Below are 18,597 nucleotides of genomic sequence, written 5' to 3'. Positions count from 1 at the left end.
GGAAGCATTTTGGTGCTTGACTTCTAAATCTATTTTTCCTTACTCTGTACTGAGTTGCAAGTATAATTTAGACACTCTTTTTTTATCCAATTCCTCCAGATCCTGAGTATCTCAATCATCTCACACTCTTGTCTGAGTTTTGAAATTGCTTCATCAATATTTAAGTTCTCTTTTCCCTCAAGGACCCCTTCTGCACATGCAAAATAATGCATTTTCAAACCACTTTCACAACTGTTTGCAAATTAGAATGGATTTTGCTACCTAATTCAAGACAGCTCAAAACAGCACTGAAAGCAGTTTGAAAGTGCATTATTCTGCATGTGCGGAATGAGCCTAAGACTGAGACAAATGCATCAAATCTTTCACCAAGAGTTCCCATTAGAAAGCCAATTTTCTGTTGTTCAGTAAACACTAGTCCTGGTAACTTAAGTTTACCAAATATTGTCATAAGATTATTGATAAATTTTTCACAATTTTCTCTGTCTTCTAAACTTATTTTCACTAGTTGCTTAATAAATCTATTCTGTGTTCTGTAACTATTTTGAGAAAATGTATTTTTTAGTTTTTGAAACATTTGTTTTGCAATTTCACATTCATTTACATTAATTAACTGCATAGATTATTTTAATAGCGACTGCATCCTGCAATTCACATTTTCTAATTTCTTCTACATTTTGTTCAGGCTTGGGACTTTCAATACAGTTGTACTTCTGTTCTGCTTTTATAAAAACAATTACTCTTTTTCTCCATTGTTGATAATATTTGTAGTTAGTATTTGTTGCATATTTCCCTTTGTTTTGTCCTCTACAAGAAACATTATGATAGCTTTTTAAAATTCAGTCTTATTTCAGCTTTGTTTTCCTCAGTTAAGATCAGTTTCTAATGATTTCTAATTATTCAATATCTGACCTGCACTGGCTAGTTTGCAAGTCTGGTCAGACTGGGCTACACTGCACAACACTGGCACATCTGGCACAGGTGGGTTATACTTGGGGGCTAGCTGGGCCCATAACCTGAAGGTCAACAGGTACATTTGTATATGATCCTGTTCGCAGAGTAACAAGCAGAATATAGCTTTGTGCGCCACTTTATGATAGGAACAGTTATCTCGATGAAGACCAGTCTTTTTATCTCTGAAATTATTAAACTATTCCCATTACATATTATTATTGTATTATTATTATTATTATTATTATTATTATTATTATTAGTATAATTATGTACATTTGGTATACAGCTATCCTCAAGGGCTCAGCTTCTTACTTAAACTGAGAGCTTTACTTAAACTTTACTTAAACTGAGAGAGCTTTACTTAAACTGAGAGAAATAGACTATATACATAAACAAAGTATCACTTATATACATCGATACATTGTTCACTGTTCATCGTTTAAGCGTACAATTTCAAGTATAGTCTACACATTAAAACATTAAACAGGAATACATAAACATCTTTCCTCCTTGGCAACAGCCAGGGGATCGGCAACTGTTTTGCTGTCACCTTTAGAGATGTCTCAATGAGAGATCTCCCAGAATTCTGTGCTGCTGCATGCAAGCAAGGCTGTAAAATCCAACAATTACTGGGGGACAGCAGACGTGCTGACCAGTGCCGGATCTGTCCCCTATGCTGCTCCTCTGCTTCTTTCAGCCATTGGCATTACCCAACATATATTACAGGCTGTGGCCAAATTTCTGTTCCCACCCCACAAGGTGGTTGTCTGTGTTTTCTTTCCACACCCTCGAGCTCATTCTCCCTGCCTCAGGTGGCAAAACAGATTTCACCCAAAACAGATTAGGAAGAACCTCCTGACAGCAAGGGCTGTTTGGCAGTGCAATACGCTGTGTGGGAGGGTGGTGGAGTCTCCTTCTTTGGAGGTTTTTAAACTGAGGCTGGGTGGCCATCTATCTGGAGTGCTTTGATTGTGTATTCCTGCATGGCAGGGGGTGGGACTCAATGGCCCTTGTGGTTTCTTCCAACTCTATGATTCTATTATAAACTGCAACCTATCATAAATTAGAACAAGAAGACTGATAACATTTGGAAAGATCCTGCAGGAAAAAGAACATTTATTAAGGTGAATATACAAACTTTTGTTGCAATTTGAAATGGAAATACACATAGTCAATTGGATACAAAAAATTGTGAGGAACAAATGTCTTTTCAACTATGGGAATATTTATGGATGAAAAGTATAAAATTTACGGCCTGACAAACCTTAAGAGAAAACTTGAGTAAGATGTTTTATCACAGGTGCCTCACTCTAAAAGTCATCAAAAAGATGAATAAAAAGTATAAAAGAAAATGCTGGGAATCTAAAAAAAAAGCAGATGGCTCTTTTGATCATACATAGTACCCTTGTAGAAAAGTGAAAAAATATAATAGTGATCACACATCAATTTTTTTATACTGTTTATTAGAATTCACTCTTTTTTAAAAATATAAAAGCTGTTTAATATATTGCTTGCATAACTTTGCTGGCTCTCTTAGTGCCCAGAATTAAATTCAAGACAAGATCTGTCTTGTTATCTACTGATCTTATTGCTTTTCTCTTTTTCTAGTATTGATTTTTTAAAATAAAAAAATAAAAATTATAGCTGCAAAAGCTGGTAGTTCTTTCACTCATTGGCAGAAAGATTACCATTGCATTTAACATCACAGAGAAAGCTGAAATGTCCTTAGTTCTAGCCTACTTACTCCAAGAACTATAGACATGAAGTTAGTCTCTGAATAGTACCTAGAAATTCTGCACAAAAAAAATCTAAGGCACAGATGGAATGGCATATTGGGCTCTGGGAATTCTGAACCAGCTTCAGAATGGAAGGTTTTGCAGCGCTTGCCCACAAATGTAGTAATGCTTACAAAATGAATGCTGTATTTAATAGACATGTGAAAATAAAAACATAGCAGAACATTAAGGGACTGAAACACTGTTTTGCAGTCTAAATGAAGCTCAATTCAGACAGAATTTAAGAAAGCCAAACACACATTGTTAAACTAAGCCATAAGAGGAACCCTCTCTTACTAAAGTTTAAACAGCGTTCTGGAATTTTAGGAGGCTATCTATTTTTAACCTTAGGCACTATCAACAAGGAATTTTCAGTTTCTGGAGGCATATAATAAATTTAGCAAAACAATACAACATAAAAGCAGAAGAACTGTGTGCACCAGTGTTTTAAGAGCATCAGCAGTAATAATGCTAATGTTATACTTTGTGAAGACATGTTTTTGGTTTCATTTGACATACCCCCAATAATTGTTGTCCGCCCTTCTTTCTGTTTCTGACATTGTATGTTTGTGTTTGTTTTTTACTAAATTGTTTTATATATTTTACATGTTGTTTTAATGTTTTCTTGTTCATCCCCTTGAGAACCTTATTTGGGAAGAAAGGCAAAGAAATATTTTAAATCAAAACACACACACTCTACAGTGATTAACACAGTAATGCTAAAGGACAAGACGACAGTATTCAGATGTTTAAATGGGGAGAACACAGAAAAATTATCTTCCGAGCAGACTTTATGGTCCTATACCTTAGAATTTGGAAAAATATATTCAAGCATTCAGGCTACACTACAACAGGGGGGCTTATGAGGACCAAACCCTGAAGTTATATACCTGGATGGATGGATGGATGATTGGTTGTTTGTTTGTAAAAGTTTCGTTACATAACGTACAAGGTGTAGCAGTTTAGTTTGTCATGGAGAAGGGACCACTTCCATGTGTGAATTTGCTACCACTAATCTTCGTATGTATGCCAACATCTTGGTTCTGTATAAGTTCTAATAAATTTAGGTGGTAACAAAAATTCAGTTCTGATTAACTCCGATGTGACATTTCAGATGCAGGGGAGTTAGGAGGAGCCTCCACTAGTGAAAGAAAAGCATGGGAAAGAAGGATGCTTTGGAGAGGAAAAATTAAGTTAAAATTCCAGCATGACAGAGAACCAGCCTCAGATCTAAAAATGAGGTTATTCTATTCAATGGAATGGGTAAAACCCAGACTGTATAGAATTAAGAGAATGGGAATGGACAGTAGCAAAGGTATCAAAGAATTTATTAATTTGTCAATCAGATGGATGGTGTGACAGCTGTAGGGAGAAGTGAGGGGAAGGGGAAAATATGCTTAAAAAACAAGAAATGAATAAACCAGAAAAGAGGAAGGGGATGAAGATGAAAGTGGTAAGGAATACACAGTAAGACAATCAAAAATAAGGATGAGTAGTATGAAGGATGCAGAATCTGGGTTTAGAGGGAACTTGGAACCATGAAACTTCACATAACATACTGCTTTATTTTTCTATTTGTTTCAACTGTACAGCATAATTTTAAAAGAAATAAAGTAAAATTCAAGCTTGTATTACTATATTTACCCCTTATTTTTACCCACAAATTTCCATATAAAGTGGTTTATTATTCTTCATAGAGTTAAAAAATTGCAAAAATTCTCGAACACAATTGTACAGTATATTTAAGAACATATTCCTTTATAATTACTGAATGATTCAGACAGAAAGAACAATTAATAGCTTGCACAGTTAAAGCACACATGAATCAGATTATTTTACAAAGTTCCAGAAACACTTTATTTAAAAATGGAATTGTAAATGCATATAACAATAACGTACATAATAAATGTAACAAAAATAAATAAGGAGTATGAGTCCATACAAAGAACATTGTAAATGCAAACATTACAGAACACAAAAGGTGTAGAGTCTGAAAGAATGCAAAAAATCGTGTTAAGAGCTTAAACTATTTAATTTTTCCATAACCATTTCCTATTTTTCCACAGTTATATGTTTGCAGTTCTTTTTCCAAGCATTGAAAATAATGAGGAAGAAATCATGATGGCCAAAGTCATGTCACTCTGTGTAGTTCAGCTTTTATCAGCTGAAACTTTAACAGCATCCGTAAACAAACGTTTTCCTGACTATTATTGTTAATGGAGAGTGAGTGGGATACAGATAACAAGTGGTTGTTTTAATTTAACCCCCCCCCCCTTAACGCAGTACACAACAGATTTATTGGATTTTAAATTTACACATCTCTACAAAAATGGTTTTTGTATATTTAATTGGTCAAACTTTGCAATGACTTCAAAACTGTGTAGTTTAAAAACGTACAGGAAAAAGTATTTTTAAACAAATGACACAAGATTATTGCTGAAAGATTAAAGACTATTTCACAAAAGCTTCAAAATTGTTTATGTAACCTTAGTATATAGACTGATGGAAAAACATAGGAAAATTCCAGTCATTAGTTCCGTTAACAGAAGATCTTCAGTGTTCTGGAAATGTAAGGTTGTTTACTTTTATAATTTCCAAATTTTAAGTTACTGGGACAACTTTAAAGGTAAATAGGCTCATAATGAGACATTATATAACTCTGCTGTTAAGAAGTATGAGTAAAAGCCCTGTGTTAGCAGGCTTCTTCTGGAATTCTTGATGTACAGTCAAAAACTTGGTACAAAGTCTACAGGAAAATGCCAACGCTTTGGATGCCTGGAGTGAGTTTATTGACTAGATGATCACTATTCTATTGACAAGTCCTTTAAAATTTTTTTTTTACAATTCATGATCATATCAAGGAGTGCTTGTTATGTATTTTGCATTTGACCCTGGTAATACAAGGACTTCAAACAATAGACTTAGTTATACATTGCAACTGCTTTTATAGTTCTAAACAGAACTGATAAGAAATTTTACTTTCATCAACAAGACATATTGAACAGGATCAGCAAGGGTCAAATGGATCCTTTTGGAAAGTGGACTCACACCCCACTGTTTTTGTTTTTTAAGGACAATTACAATCAATTTTCTATATACATGAAAATTATTAGCTCCTAATGATGCTGTTATGTTCACTTGCCAGTCCCAGCAAATTCTTAGTGCAAACATAATATCTGAGTTTTGTAAACATCAAGATAATTTATGTAGCAATGAAATTACATAAAAATTACAACATTTTGAAATTCAGTACACAGGAATGAATGCTTTGTCAATCCTTCTTTATAGCATAATGTGCTGTGGCATACCCCTTATTTTAGATCCTCTTGCTTAGAATCAAACTTAAGTGACTAATAATTTTTATACCCAGTTACATACCAACTTGACACAGGAGATTTAGGAGTTTAATAATGCTAGAGCTGCACCTGCCTATGTCCCTTTAACAGTCTGTTTAAGCTAAGTAAACTATATGGAGGACAAATGCAAAAATAAATGGTTACATAGCCCACAAAATCATCACAAACTGCTTTTCCTCTGTTGGTTCCCATGTTTACCTCAAGAGATGTGTGACATCCAATACATCACAGTTAAATAGTTGGTATAACAAAGCAATGGCAATTTTTACCAAGCTTTTAAACTCTTGAATGAACAACTCTATGACTCAAAAAGAATGCTACACATTCAATACTAAAAGGTACTGACAACATTTATGTCATTCACGCAAAGCTGGGTCTTCTTCCTCTCCATCAGGGTTGAATCTGTTAAAATGTATGCTGAAATCGTGCTCAGATTCAACACTGCCAAGTTCACTTGAAGCAGTCACAATGGCTGGTCGAACAGCCCTTGCTTCTGGTTGGCAGTTTTGTTGTGTCTGAGGATGAACACTTTGAGAAACAGGGCTTGGCTTCTGCTTAGGTTGAGTGGCTTGAACTGGGTTAGCAAATCCCAAATTGCTCAGAGCATCTAATGTTCCATCAGGGTCAATCATTGAATTGATCACTAAATAAACAAAGAAGAGAGAGGTTTGCTAAAAATCATGATCAGAATTTGTGAATCGAGAAAACTCATCCTTGTGTTAAAATTCTTCCAATCCTCAATTAAAGAAGAGGATCCCCTCAATTTGCCAAGGGGATCCATACCAAGTTCATACTACCTCTGTAAATATTCCCAGCTCTTCAGGGAAAAAAGCTCAGCAGCTCTCATGCAATCTATTGAGAATCCAACGCAAACCTTTCCCAAGTAGCTGAGAATCTATCAATCTGTCTGCCTGTCTGTCTCTGTCCGCCATCCATCCATCCATCCATCCATCCATCCATCCATCCATCCATCCATCCATCCATCCATCCATCCATCCATCCATCCATCCATCCATCCTCCCTCATCATCCATCCATCCATCCATCCATCCATCCATCCATTCCTCCATCCATCCATCCATCCATCCATCCATCCATCCATCCATCCTTTGGATTTTTATCCGTATCCATCCAAAGGGGCTCCATGGTGCCACTTATTTGAATTAAGTATTGTATTGATACCAAGTCATGAAAGAATTGGTGACTCCACTGCAATTGTTGCAGAAAAGTGGAATGAAAACATCTATATCTCTGGGGAAAATGCATTCTTACCAGTCACTAGGAGAAGTGTCTGTTCATTTGACTACTACCTCTAAAAGAGCTGGCACTGACAAGAAAACTGGATGAAAATCTTTCCTATTGTTCGCATTCCTTCCTTTAGCTACTTTTCAAGGCTGAAACAAGTGAACTAGGTGAAGAAGTGGAACTACCTACTTCCGAATTTCCTCTTTCATTTTTTTTTTTTTGCTCCTTTTTTTTTCTACTATAATTTTTGACTTTTCCCAGTCATTCAAAAATTAGTAAATACCTTGTAGTTGTTTTTCCACTCTCTTCAGTTCTTGTAATATCGATGATATTTCCTGCAGAGAACATATTATAAGCATTAGCTTCATTAAGAAAAATATCCATATTTTGTCATTACTTGCACTACAATAATGGTTGATGATCCACGTTGCTGAGGAAGATAAACCGGAGTATATTTAACAAGCAAATGAGAAGCTACACAAATTAGAAATTGAAGGAATAAAAAGTACCATTATTTAACAGATCACTTCTGGAACATCTCTGGTTTTACCTCCAATGCAGACTGAACAGATTCTTTCCTCCGTCAGCACACATCAAGTTTGTACTAAAGATACAAGGCTCCCAGGTGAGCACTGACTCTGGAAATTCCAGCTGACCCAGAAGTCAACACTCAGCTTTCTGGGCCTCTAGCTGAATGACCACATATACAGTTTATTGTATTATAGTACAGTAATTACATAAAGTTTGCTTCAGAGGAGAAAAACTGACTGATTCAATCTTCCTTGCCAAGATTAAGTTACATTTTAAATTCTGGAAGAACTATTATGAATTAAAATGCTTACTAGAATTTTAGTACACATATATAACATAGTGGGGTCCTTTTCAAAATCTATGCCAGCACTTACTGGTTTAGCTACCATACCTTATATATATAATTGGTATATATAATAATTATATATATACAAATAATTTTTTTTAAAAAATTCCACGTCATATGAGAGAGAGAGAGAGAGAGAGAGAGAGAGAGAGAGTATATATATGTATATGTGTGTGTATTATATATAAAATATATACATATATATATACACACACACAATACATACATATACACTTATGACATGGGATTTTGTTTTAAAAAATTCTTTGTAATATAGTTAATTAAAAGTGAGATTAAAAAGGTTTAACTTGAGGGATTTATTTCCCTTTTAAAAAACAAAATTATGTTATTTGGAAGCTTTCACATAGATTTAATGGCCTTCCCTTTATAAAGCTGCCTGTGAACATGAGCCTGAAACAATGTTTTCATACCATGCTTGACGTTTTCACAATTGGAACCTCACTTTCAGCTCGCAGTTTCTTTTCAATGTCTTCCCAGTTCAGGTCTTTGTCCTTAAACAGTATTCTATAGCCAAGAAGTACAGAAGAATGATATGAACTAGACAGTGTTCACATGTGTTTAGTGAAAGTAGAAACTGTTTACTTGTCCAGGAAATTCTACCTGATTCCAGCTCAAAGACTACCTCATTCACATGCTGCTCTTGCTCCTATCAGAAGGCACAGCAAAATATATAAAAACAATAATTTCTACCCAATAATAATAGCTTAAAAATTAAGAAGCCATATTCAAATTACACATTTTCGAATAAAAAGAAGGCAGAAGATAGGCATGCCATATTACTAAGCAAGGGTGAAACAGAATTTTCTGGCTTTGATAAATACCACAGGCTTTGATGAAGTCCACTTAGGCCAGAATTTCTGCTGTGACTAGCCAGCAGTTTCATGCTATGGACTTTCATAACTCTGCTAACCAAAATCCTTTAAATTGGCAATGCCACAATTGAGCCTGGGACCTTAAATAAAGCAAATAATATGTTGCACTGCAGAGTTACCATTTAATACAACTGCCATGTTACCTAACCCAACATTTTTCAATGCAGTGTAGTAGCCCTGTTGCAGATCACATTTCTAGTTACTTATAGCACTAAAATAAAATTGCTGAACATGGGGTTGGTATTTTGAGGTATTTGAGACATTACATCTATTTCTGAATAATGGCCTCAATGTGTGGATAAAAAACCCTGTACAATAGAGCCATGTACAGAGAGCGGGTATTTTTGGGAAGCCCCAGATTTGTATAAAAAGGAAATGTAGAACATAAAATAAAATTGAACATTTAAAAATATTAAAATTATAGAAGTATTATCAGCTTCTTTTAAGAAAAATGATGCAACTAAGATCTCTCACAATGCAAGTCTTTTTAGAAATCTCTCTTGGATGTCATTTCTTGGTTTTGAGTTAGGGCAAGTCTGCAACCAATATTGCAGAGGATTCCAAGTCTCAGTCTTAGCATGAGGAGGGGTAGCCCGACATAGCATGAGGAGGGGTAGCCCAAACACCCACCGAATGAATGAATGAATGAATAAATAAATAAGATTAAAAAAACTGAAATGATTATAGAGGAAGGGAAGTGAAAGCTGGCAAGGGAGGAGGAAAAGGACAACAGAAAAAGGTGGGTGGGGAGAAGCTACAGGCACTGTAGAGGGAAACAAAGAGGAAAAGAGGGAGTGAGGAACTTGGAAATGAGATTTGCTACTGGGAAACCTCCTGGGTCACTCATTTTGTTAGTGTGTGTATGGCCTGTATGGTATCCTCATGCCAAACAATTTTTCACTCTTTCCATCTTGTTGTTGTACTCTATCATACTACAAGAGTAAAATTGTAGGATGGAAATACTGACTTAGCAAAAAAAGAAAGAAAGAAAAGAATCCTGATTTGAGTGTAAGAGGGACTTACATGGAACTTTATGGACAGATTAGCATGATTAGATATTATATGAAGAGTCATCAGTGTGCATTGTCAAGACTAAACAAAACAGATAGGATTAAAACATATATTCAGTGGTTCACTCACAAACTAGGGGGGGTATTTTGAAGTGCACTATATATACATATATACACATTGTGATATATATATATATACACACACACACATACACATACACACATAAAACATTGTGAAATAATTCTGAATTGGATCCAACTCTTTTATTCTGGCAAAAGGGGAGGGGGTGGTGCTCCAATGAAGATGCCTAAACCACCCTTGCGCTTATACAGAGGGACAGAGGTGGGATCCAACCAGTTCTCACCACTTCTCTAGAAGTGGTTACTAATTTTTTTCTTGAGGTGCCAAGAAGGTTATATTAAAGCAACCCTCCCTGCCCAATAGGGACTGGAGGTGCGTGTGTGTGGCAGCGCCACTGTTTGAATCCCACCACCATTGGAGCCTGTTATTAAAATTTTTGGATCCCACCACTGCAGAGGGAACCTTTATTGAACACAGAGGAGTACAGTGAAAAAAGTCAGGCAGGAAAGATCTGCGCTATGAATCGAATTCTGATCGCTGTTCTTTGCATTTAACCCCCCTGCAACTGTCACATACAAGCGACGAGTTTTTTATCTGTGTTTTTGGCCACAGAATCACAGCATTTAAACTGCAATTACACTTTTGTTCCAAGGGAGCAGTTTTGCTCATTCTTTTTTTTTGCTACATAATTTTTATTTAAACATTTTCAAAACTTATAAACACAATTAACGCACATTTTTAAGTTACATTTTAAACTACAGCTCATATATTTACATCCTTATAAAATGACGGTTTTGCTCATTCTTCACCAAAAGGTCAAAAATCCTTGAAATAATATTAATTTAAGAACTTTTGCAATATGATACTACATTGCCACGTAGAGCCCAACAATCTCACTTACTTTAACAAAATGGTAAGCATAGTTCTTCCCAAAGTTTTCTGATGCTCCTATATATATGACTCAGGATTCCTGAATATATCTGGTCAGACTGTTTTGCTGTGCAAAAAGTCCACAGATAAAACTTAATCTCAGTGGCGTACTGCCCAGAGAGACATATAAGGTCAAATGTCCCCAGGTGGAGGCCATTTAAGCCACTGCGTGGGGGCAAATGTCCCTCCTCCCTTCCCTCCAGGGACTGTGGTTTGTGCCTGGGTTGCAGAAGCTATCATACACAGCGATGTTGTTGCCTCTCCTTGCTGCATCGCCAAATTGGAGCATTAGAGCTAATTCATGGCCACATCTCGCCTTCTCTAGCTTTCACCGGGCTGCTTGAGCATCCCTGGTGCTGCTCCTGCTGGCCTGTACCCTGCATGCTAAGGTAAGGAAGCAGGCGGTGGGGTGGGAAGGAGGGTGCAGGCAAGGTTGGGCACCACGCCCTTCCCCGCTGGAAGCAGTTTTGCACTTGAACCCTTGAATCCCTCAGTTAGCTTTGGTAAGCTTTGCAGAAGTGCCACTGACACCTCTGAGGAAATGGATGCAAGTCCAGGCAGGCGCTTTGAGTCTGGCATTTGTTGCAACCAAATGCACGCTGGAAAATCTGTGTCCCAGCAATTAACCCCCCCCCCTTGGCTAAAATATGGCAGGGAGCTGAAGACATGGGTCCCCCAGGTTCCCCTGGAGGAAATGGCTACTTATCCCTCCTCTCCTCAAACCCTCCTCTCCCCAGGCTCCACCCCTAAATATCCAAGAATTTCCTAACATGGAGTTGGAAACTTATTTCTTTCCCACCCAACAACCAACCTTTCTTTACCTGCCCTTTATCTTAAACTTTTCCTCTCCCTCCCAGCAACCTCTATATAGGAAATTTGTGGCATAGATATGTGATGTCAGCACCTCACTTTATCCCCCTCCCCTCACTATTTCCCTGCCAACTCTCATGCTGTCTCCTCTTTCAATCTCTCCTTCTCAGCCATTCACCAACCTACCTTTTATCTACCTCCTACATTCTGCTTTATGATTTATTTACTTCATTTACACCACACTTTTTTCTACAGTGTGGTCAAAACAGCTTCAATTATCATGTTCTCTTCCTTATCATCCACTCAACAACCTTATAAAGCAGGGTGGGCTGAAAGTGTGTGACTGGTCCAATATCATAGAAAGATGGATGTTTGTACCTGGGTCACCCAGACCCTACTCTGAAGCTCTAGCCACTACATTCTGCTATTTTGTTTTACACAAGAAAACACAACTTTGATTTCTACATCAACCCAAGACACATTGACGGCCTTTTGATGCCACCCTCACTGATAGCGGGCTCTTTATTGCATACAATCCTATTTAAGACCTATATTGTGAGCTTTCCTTTATTCCAAATAAGGTTTGTGGGCTCCTCAGAGTATATAACACTATTTAAGACCTTTACTGGGAGCTTTAATATATGTTCAATTTGTATACAACCATCATGCTGGAATAAAATATTTTTCAGTGATGTTTATAGGACCTATTTTGGTCGAAACATGTAGGTCCTTGTGCTAGTACTATATGTAACCATTTGCATGATTTATATTATTGTTTTTCATGTAGTTTTTAATGATTATAGGTGTTAATCATATAATTTATTCCTTTTTTGTTTCTTAGCTCCAGCCCCTATGCCACACTGGGTTTTCATAGGGTGGCTACTGTTGAACAGTAGAGAGCAGCTAGGACTAATTGAGACTTGGAAATCTCCCAGACAACAGAGATCTGTCCCCCTAGAGAAAATGGTGGCTTTGCAGGGTGGACTCTATGGCATTATATCCAGCAGATGCCTTTTCCCTCCCCAAACCCTGCTCTCCTCATATTCCACCATGAAATCTCCAGGAATTTCCCAACCAGGAACTGGTAACCCTAGCCAGGCCTAGCCCCAATGCATCTTCCATCAAAGGCTAAATTAGACCTGGAAAGGGCCTTCACTTGACTTGTACTGACAAAGCCAAGCCTGGAATCTATGGATGACTAGAAACAGCCACTAAAGGAATCCATTGCTTAAAGCTACAGTTATGTAAAGCATTGTATTCTCAGTATTGGCCAAACTGACATTTCTCAGCTACTACCATAAGTATTTTTGAGTTTCTCGTAGACATATCACATTCTATAGCTCTTATATGCCATGACCTCTTAACCTACTGTTCACAATTCATAGATTTATTCATCGAATGCTTAAAAGAACAGGTAGACATATCACATTCTATAGCTCTTATATGCCATGACCTCTTAACCTACTGTTCACAATTCATAGATTTATTCACTGAACATGAAAGAACAAATCTTTCCATTTTAAGGCTTTTGTTTTTGCTGTAAAAGACTAACAGAAAATATAGAACATTTAGCACATTTCAATTTTTATTGGATTAAAATACATTCCCCAAATGAACTGGTGTTCAGTTGTAATTCTTTCTGCATTTATTCTGTTGAAGCCTGTGTGCTGAAGATTACATTACTCCAGAGTACTTCTTTAGATTTCCAAAAATGCTCCTCTTGCTTTATTAATGTTGTTATATCTGGATCCCAATTTTACAGGAAGTGATTACAGCTCAGATGAATACTCATCAGTTTTGATTTTTGTATCAGGTGTTGCCTTTTCCCTAAAAGGACAAAGCCATGCAAGTATTTGATATTTTTGAGGCCATTCACAAGGCAAGCAATTTTAACTCAACCCTTTGTGAACCTGTAAAAATTAAATTTTTCAAGTGGGATGTTACAAAATAGAAGGATATTGACTTTATAAAACTGACAAACTGTACGAATGGTTTTGGAACAGTACTGTTAGTCATATAATTTGATTTACTTCTACATTCATCTTTGAACAAATTATGTGTGCCTTTATACAAAAAAAATGGGATACATATAACTAATAACAGTCATTATATTTTAAATATCTTACAACTAGTCATTCAGTGACAGATGAAAAAAGATATGAATAACATATTTGGATCTATTGTATCTTCTCTCTATATAAAAATCTATCAGTGCGTTTTTCTGCTGACAGATAATCTCCCAAACTACTGGACCGATTGCTTTGAAATTTTCACACAACGTCGCATTTGCGTGCGGCCAGGTTTCCATATTGTTTCCACACCTCCTGTTGTGTTCATGTCACAACTGTGCCAGCTATTGTGTACATGCCACACCTGTGACTGTTGGAACCACAGTTCTGTTCCGCAACAGCACCATCTGCTGGCCGTCAAAGCAACACCCTCTGATACAAGGGAAATAACCATGCCTTCCTTGAAAACCACTGCCATCTGGAGTTAAAAGGATGGGCCCCGCCATCTGAACATGGCCCACCCACCCTAGCGGAGAAAGGGGGAGGTGAGGGAGGGTCCGGGGTTTTGCTGGACCAAACACTCTGAAATTTGAACACAATGTAGCTCATGCCTCCCAGCGTGTTTTCAGCTAGGTAATTCGCCTGCAAGGGAAGGGAGTGAAAGGGCCAGGGCCAGCCACCTGGACATGGCCCACCCACCCTAGCAGAGGAAGGGGAACATTAGGGAGGGACGGGGCAGGGTGCCATGCAAGGGAACAGGAGAGAGGGGAGCGAGGGGCCCCTTGCCCCTCCCTTGCAAGCATTGTGCAATGACACATGTTTGAACTGTTCGCTTCCCCTTTTCTTTCTTTTCCACTTCACCTGGCTGAGCCACAGCAACGCGTGGCCAGGCCCGCTAGTTATTTTTAAAAAGTATTGTTGGTTTCCTCCCATATGCTATTTTAATTATACTTGGGGAATGTCTGGAAGAGCCTCTAATGGATTTTTTGAATTCCTGGCCAATGAGCCCTTGTGTGAGTTCAGTTACTGGCCTCTAACTACCAACAAAGTTGTTAAAACTTAATAGCACTTCACTATTTCTTTTTACAACAGGGGACAGCAAATCCTCCAACTGCAGATCCCAATGTTTTCCCCCATGCTGTTTCTGAGGGTTTTTGTGAAAAATGGTCACTCCTTCATAAGAAAAAAAAGTATGTGGTTGAATAGAACCCAGTAACCTTTCTGGAACTGACTACTTGCTATATATGATGTATATCAACTGTTTCTGCTTATCTTATGTGGGTTGGTATCTACTGATGCATATTTGTATAGAGAGACAGCATGGTACAGTGGTTAAAGATGGTGGATTCTAATCTGGATAACTGGCTAATTCCCCCCTCCTCCACATGAAGCCTGCTGGATGACCTTGGGCTAGTCACAGTTCTCTCAGAACTCTCTCACCCCACCTACCTAAGCTAAGAAGATACCTACTTGGGCGAAGGGAGGGAAAGTGACTGTAAGCTGCTTTAAGACTCTTTACAGTAGTCAAAAACAGAGTATAAAAACCAACTCTTCTTCTAGAGAAACAGCTGAGAAGAGCTATTCTATTATGAACTGTGAATATGACAGAAACCCACTGGTATCGCTTCTATCACAAAACTCTAATTGCTCTCGTATATATCAAATATACTTGGGTGCTTACATTAAAAAGCTGAAACCTGTTTTTGTTATTTTCAGAGGTTAAAGTTTAGAGATTGAGTTATGAGCAAGAAGTCTTCTGTTTACATCTCCTCAGCCATAGCTTCTGAGGAGCTGTGAAGGTAACCCATTGTCTCTCAGCCTCACCGCTATAATATGCACTTACTATACTGCCTACCTTTCAAAGTTGTGAGGTTTACTAAGGACACATATGGGAAGTAGTTTGAGCAACTCACAAAGTGATATGTTACCATTTTATTTCCAATATGATATAGGGCATTTTAAAAGGAAGAGGTGGGTTGGTGAAGGCAGAATTCTACTTTTTACAAGAGAAGAGAACATAAATTACTAAAATGGTGATTACTAAAATTGCTCTGTTACTCTAGGGAAGGCTGCTTTAAAAACCTTGAGAGTCTGGTATAGTCAAAATAAGAGGGAAGCAGTTTTCTATTACTTCAGAAGGAAAGATTTTGGAAGAAGATTCTTTTTCATATTCACAAATGGAATGAAACTGAAATATTAATATTGTGCTATAGAGCATCAGCAATTTATGCTATGTTATTTATAGGAGAAGATTGTTAATGCTGTATTAAAAAGTGACACGTCTAATTAAAAGTGGAGATGTTAGAAAAGCAGGAAAATATTGATGTTTTCTCACATTCCCTTATTTTCTAATCACAGATGCCTCCTAGTCCATTTTTAGCATGAGAAAACATGATAATAAATTGGTGAAAATTCTCTTTGTACTCTTGTCAAAGTCCATGGTACATCTAAAACTAACTGTGTCCTTGCTCCAGTGAACTTACCAGTTATGTCTGGTGGGGAGCAAATGTACCTCAAATGATCACTCTGTCTTCAACATTGATGGACACCTATTTATGAGGGCATTTCACTGGACTAAGACCAATGTACCCAGACTCAGGCCATACAGATAGAAGAGGGATTGTGTGATTTGGTCTACAGGCATAGAATATCCAGCTATGCTCATTAAAGACTCACATGTGAATTTCAGGCAGATGTGGAAACTGAACTAGATTTGTGGTATATCTGTGACATTAAACACAGCCCTATCTTTCTTAATAGAGAAAATATTTAGTATCTGTCTGTTCACAGGTCCTAAATGTGATGTGATCAAAGCTAGTAAAGTATCTTTAACTACCCAGTTCTTTGCTGACTGTATTTTTTGCATAAACATCACCTCAAGGAAGACACAAGAAACTAAATTAGTTTCATTGTGTCCCCTCGACTGTTAGTGCACAGAAATGAAATGGAATACAATTTCAATATGTCACACTAGAAATCATGCAAATTCATAAAACCACAAAAGTGTCACTTTGCATGGAACATAACTGAATTTCAACCTTTTGAACAACAATTATTGAAACATATGTTTTACTGAAGAACAAAGGTTACCTGATTTTGCCAGCTGTTTTATCTATGGATTGTCTAATTTTCCGAGAAAACTGGAATACTGAAGACAACAGCAAGGTGTCTCCCATAACCTGAAATATTTTGAAGAGAAGATGAGCATTCACTGAAATAAAATACCACTTTGCTGATCAGCCCTACAGTTTCTTAACTACTTTCTAAAAATTAAGTCATTGTTAATGTAATAGCATAAAGACGCTATATATCAAACAAGCGCTGTAGATTTTCTCTCTATACAATTGCTCCCACATACCTTTTCCTTACGTCAGCAAGAGCACAGAATCATGTAGAACTATTAATGTAATGTAACATACATATGTAAGAAAATTATTTCAAATTATGAAAACAACTAAGTCAACAATCTATTTTCTTAATGGGGAAAAAAGCACTTTAAATCCAACTGTTCCATTATGTAGTAGCATTCAACAAGGAAAGCAATTTTATGCCTTGATGAGTGAAACTTGAATTTCATGAAAGTGTCCTCCACACCAATGGCAAAGGAAGTGTATTTTTACTAGGGATGTGCATTTGGATTCAGAAAGATTTGGAATTCCCCAGATAATGCTATATTTGGATAGTTCTGAATTTGATAGCCCCATTGACTCATACAGAAAGCAAAAGGATAGGTTGCTGCTTGATAGAGGAAGAAAGTGAAACCTATTTCTCGGGCATCCTGGAGCGATTTATAAAAATACACTCCAGCACCAAGGGTAGGGAGGGCAGAGAACTCAGTGGCCTCTAATAGGTGTTGCCGTGGGTTTGCTAAGCAAGAGGACCTGGGGTAAGGGGAAAGCCTGTGAATGACAGCCCAGCCTGGGATTAGGGTGGTGCCTCCAGCCTGGTCCATTCTAGCTTTACCAGCATGGCCAATTGGCCACAAGCACAGAGTATGATGGGAATTGTAGTTCCTGAACATCTGGAGAGAGGTTCCCTACCCTGTCTGTCTGGACCAGAATTTAGGGAACTCTGGCTCTCAGATGTTCAGGAACTACAATTCCCATCAGCCCTACCAACATGTGGTGGCCATGCTGACAAACTGATAGGGTATGGTCCCTAGGCTATCTGGAAAACTCCCTCTCTGCAAGCAGGTCCTGACACCAGAAGGCATTTTCACATTGATTCTTTCCAGCTGAAACGGTGGGTGCAACTGCCACAACTGCTCCACAATCACTTACTGCTAGGATATGTTCTGTCTGGTACAAGCCTGCAGCAGTTTTCTCTTATCTTTTTTTGAACTCTTCAATGTACATTACATTCTCTACATCTCATTGTATATTATTTACTTAATATAGTTTGAAATAAGATTTAGATTAGTAAATTCATAGATTAATATATTGGGAAAGGACAGGGTAAATGGAATTCATAAATAAAACAATAAATAAAACTATTATAGCCCTCCTACCCCAAATGTGTCACCCAGCTGCCTTGTTCAGCACTGGCACTATGAAAGAGCAACAGGCAGCAGGACAGGGTGGGTGTGTCTTTGCCAAGGAGGTGGCAGAGATGCCTCTGGTTCAAGGTGGGACAGATATGAGTGAGCCTCAAACATGTTTCA

General features: G+C 37.5%; 1 protein-coding gene across 10 annotated transcripts in view; it reads right to left on the bottom strand.

Annotated features, from left to right (window-relative positions):
• Nucleotides 1-4,271: 4,271 nt before the first annotated feature.
• CEP170 (centrosomal protein 170) overlaps nt 4,272-18,597 on the bottom strand; it is a 121,303-nt gene continuing 106,977 nt past the window's right edge. For 9 of the 10 annotated variants that reach the window (XM_048485207.1, XM_048485198.1, XM_048485189.1 and 6 more), the window contains 4 exons: nt 17,028-17,116; nt 8,635-8,728; nt 7,610-7,661; nt 4,272-6,725 (listed from right to left, as the gene is read on the bottom strand). In XM_048485207.1, coding sequence (XP_048341164.1) covers nt 6,439-6,725; nt 7,610-7,661; nt 8,635-8,728; nt 17,028-17,116 — 522 coding nt within the window. In that variant the 3' untranslated portion in view covers nt 4,272-6,438. Of the gene's footprint in view, nt 6,726-7,609; nt 7,662-8,634; nt 8,729-13,382; nt 13,756-17,027; nt 17,117-18,597 lie in introns of those variants that run through there. The other variant, XM_048485258.1, reaches the window with a different exon arrangement.

The sequence above is a fragment of the Sphaerodactylus townsendi genome, linkage group LG01, assembly GCF_021028975.2.
Source record: "Sphaerodactylus townsendi isolate TG3544 linkage group LG01, MPM_Stown_v2.3, whole genome shotgun sequence".
Lineage (NCBI taxonomy): Eukaryota > Metazoa > Chordata > Lepidosauria > Squamata > Sphaerodactylidae > Sphaerodactylus > Sphaerodactylus townsendi.
The sequence above is the reverse complement of the archived record's forward strand: the minus strand, read 5'-3'. Positions and strand labels throughout refer to the sequence as shown.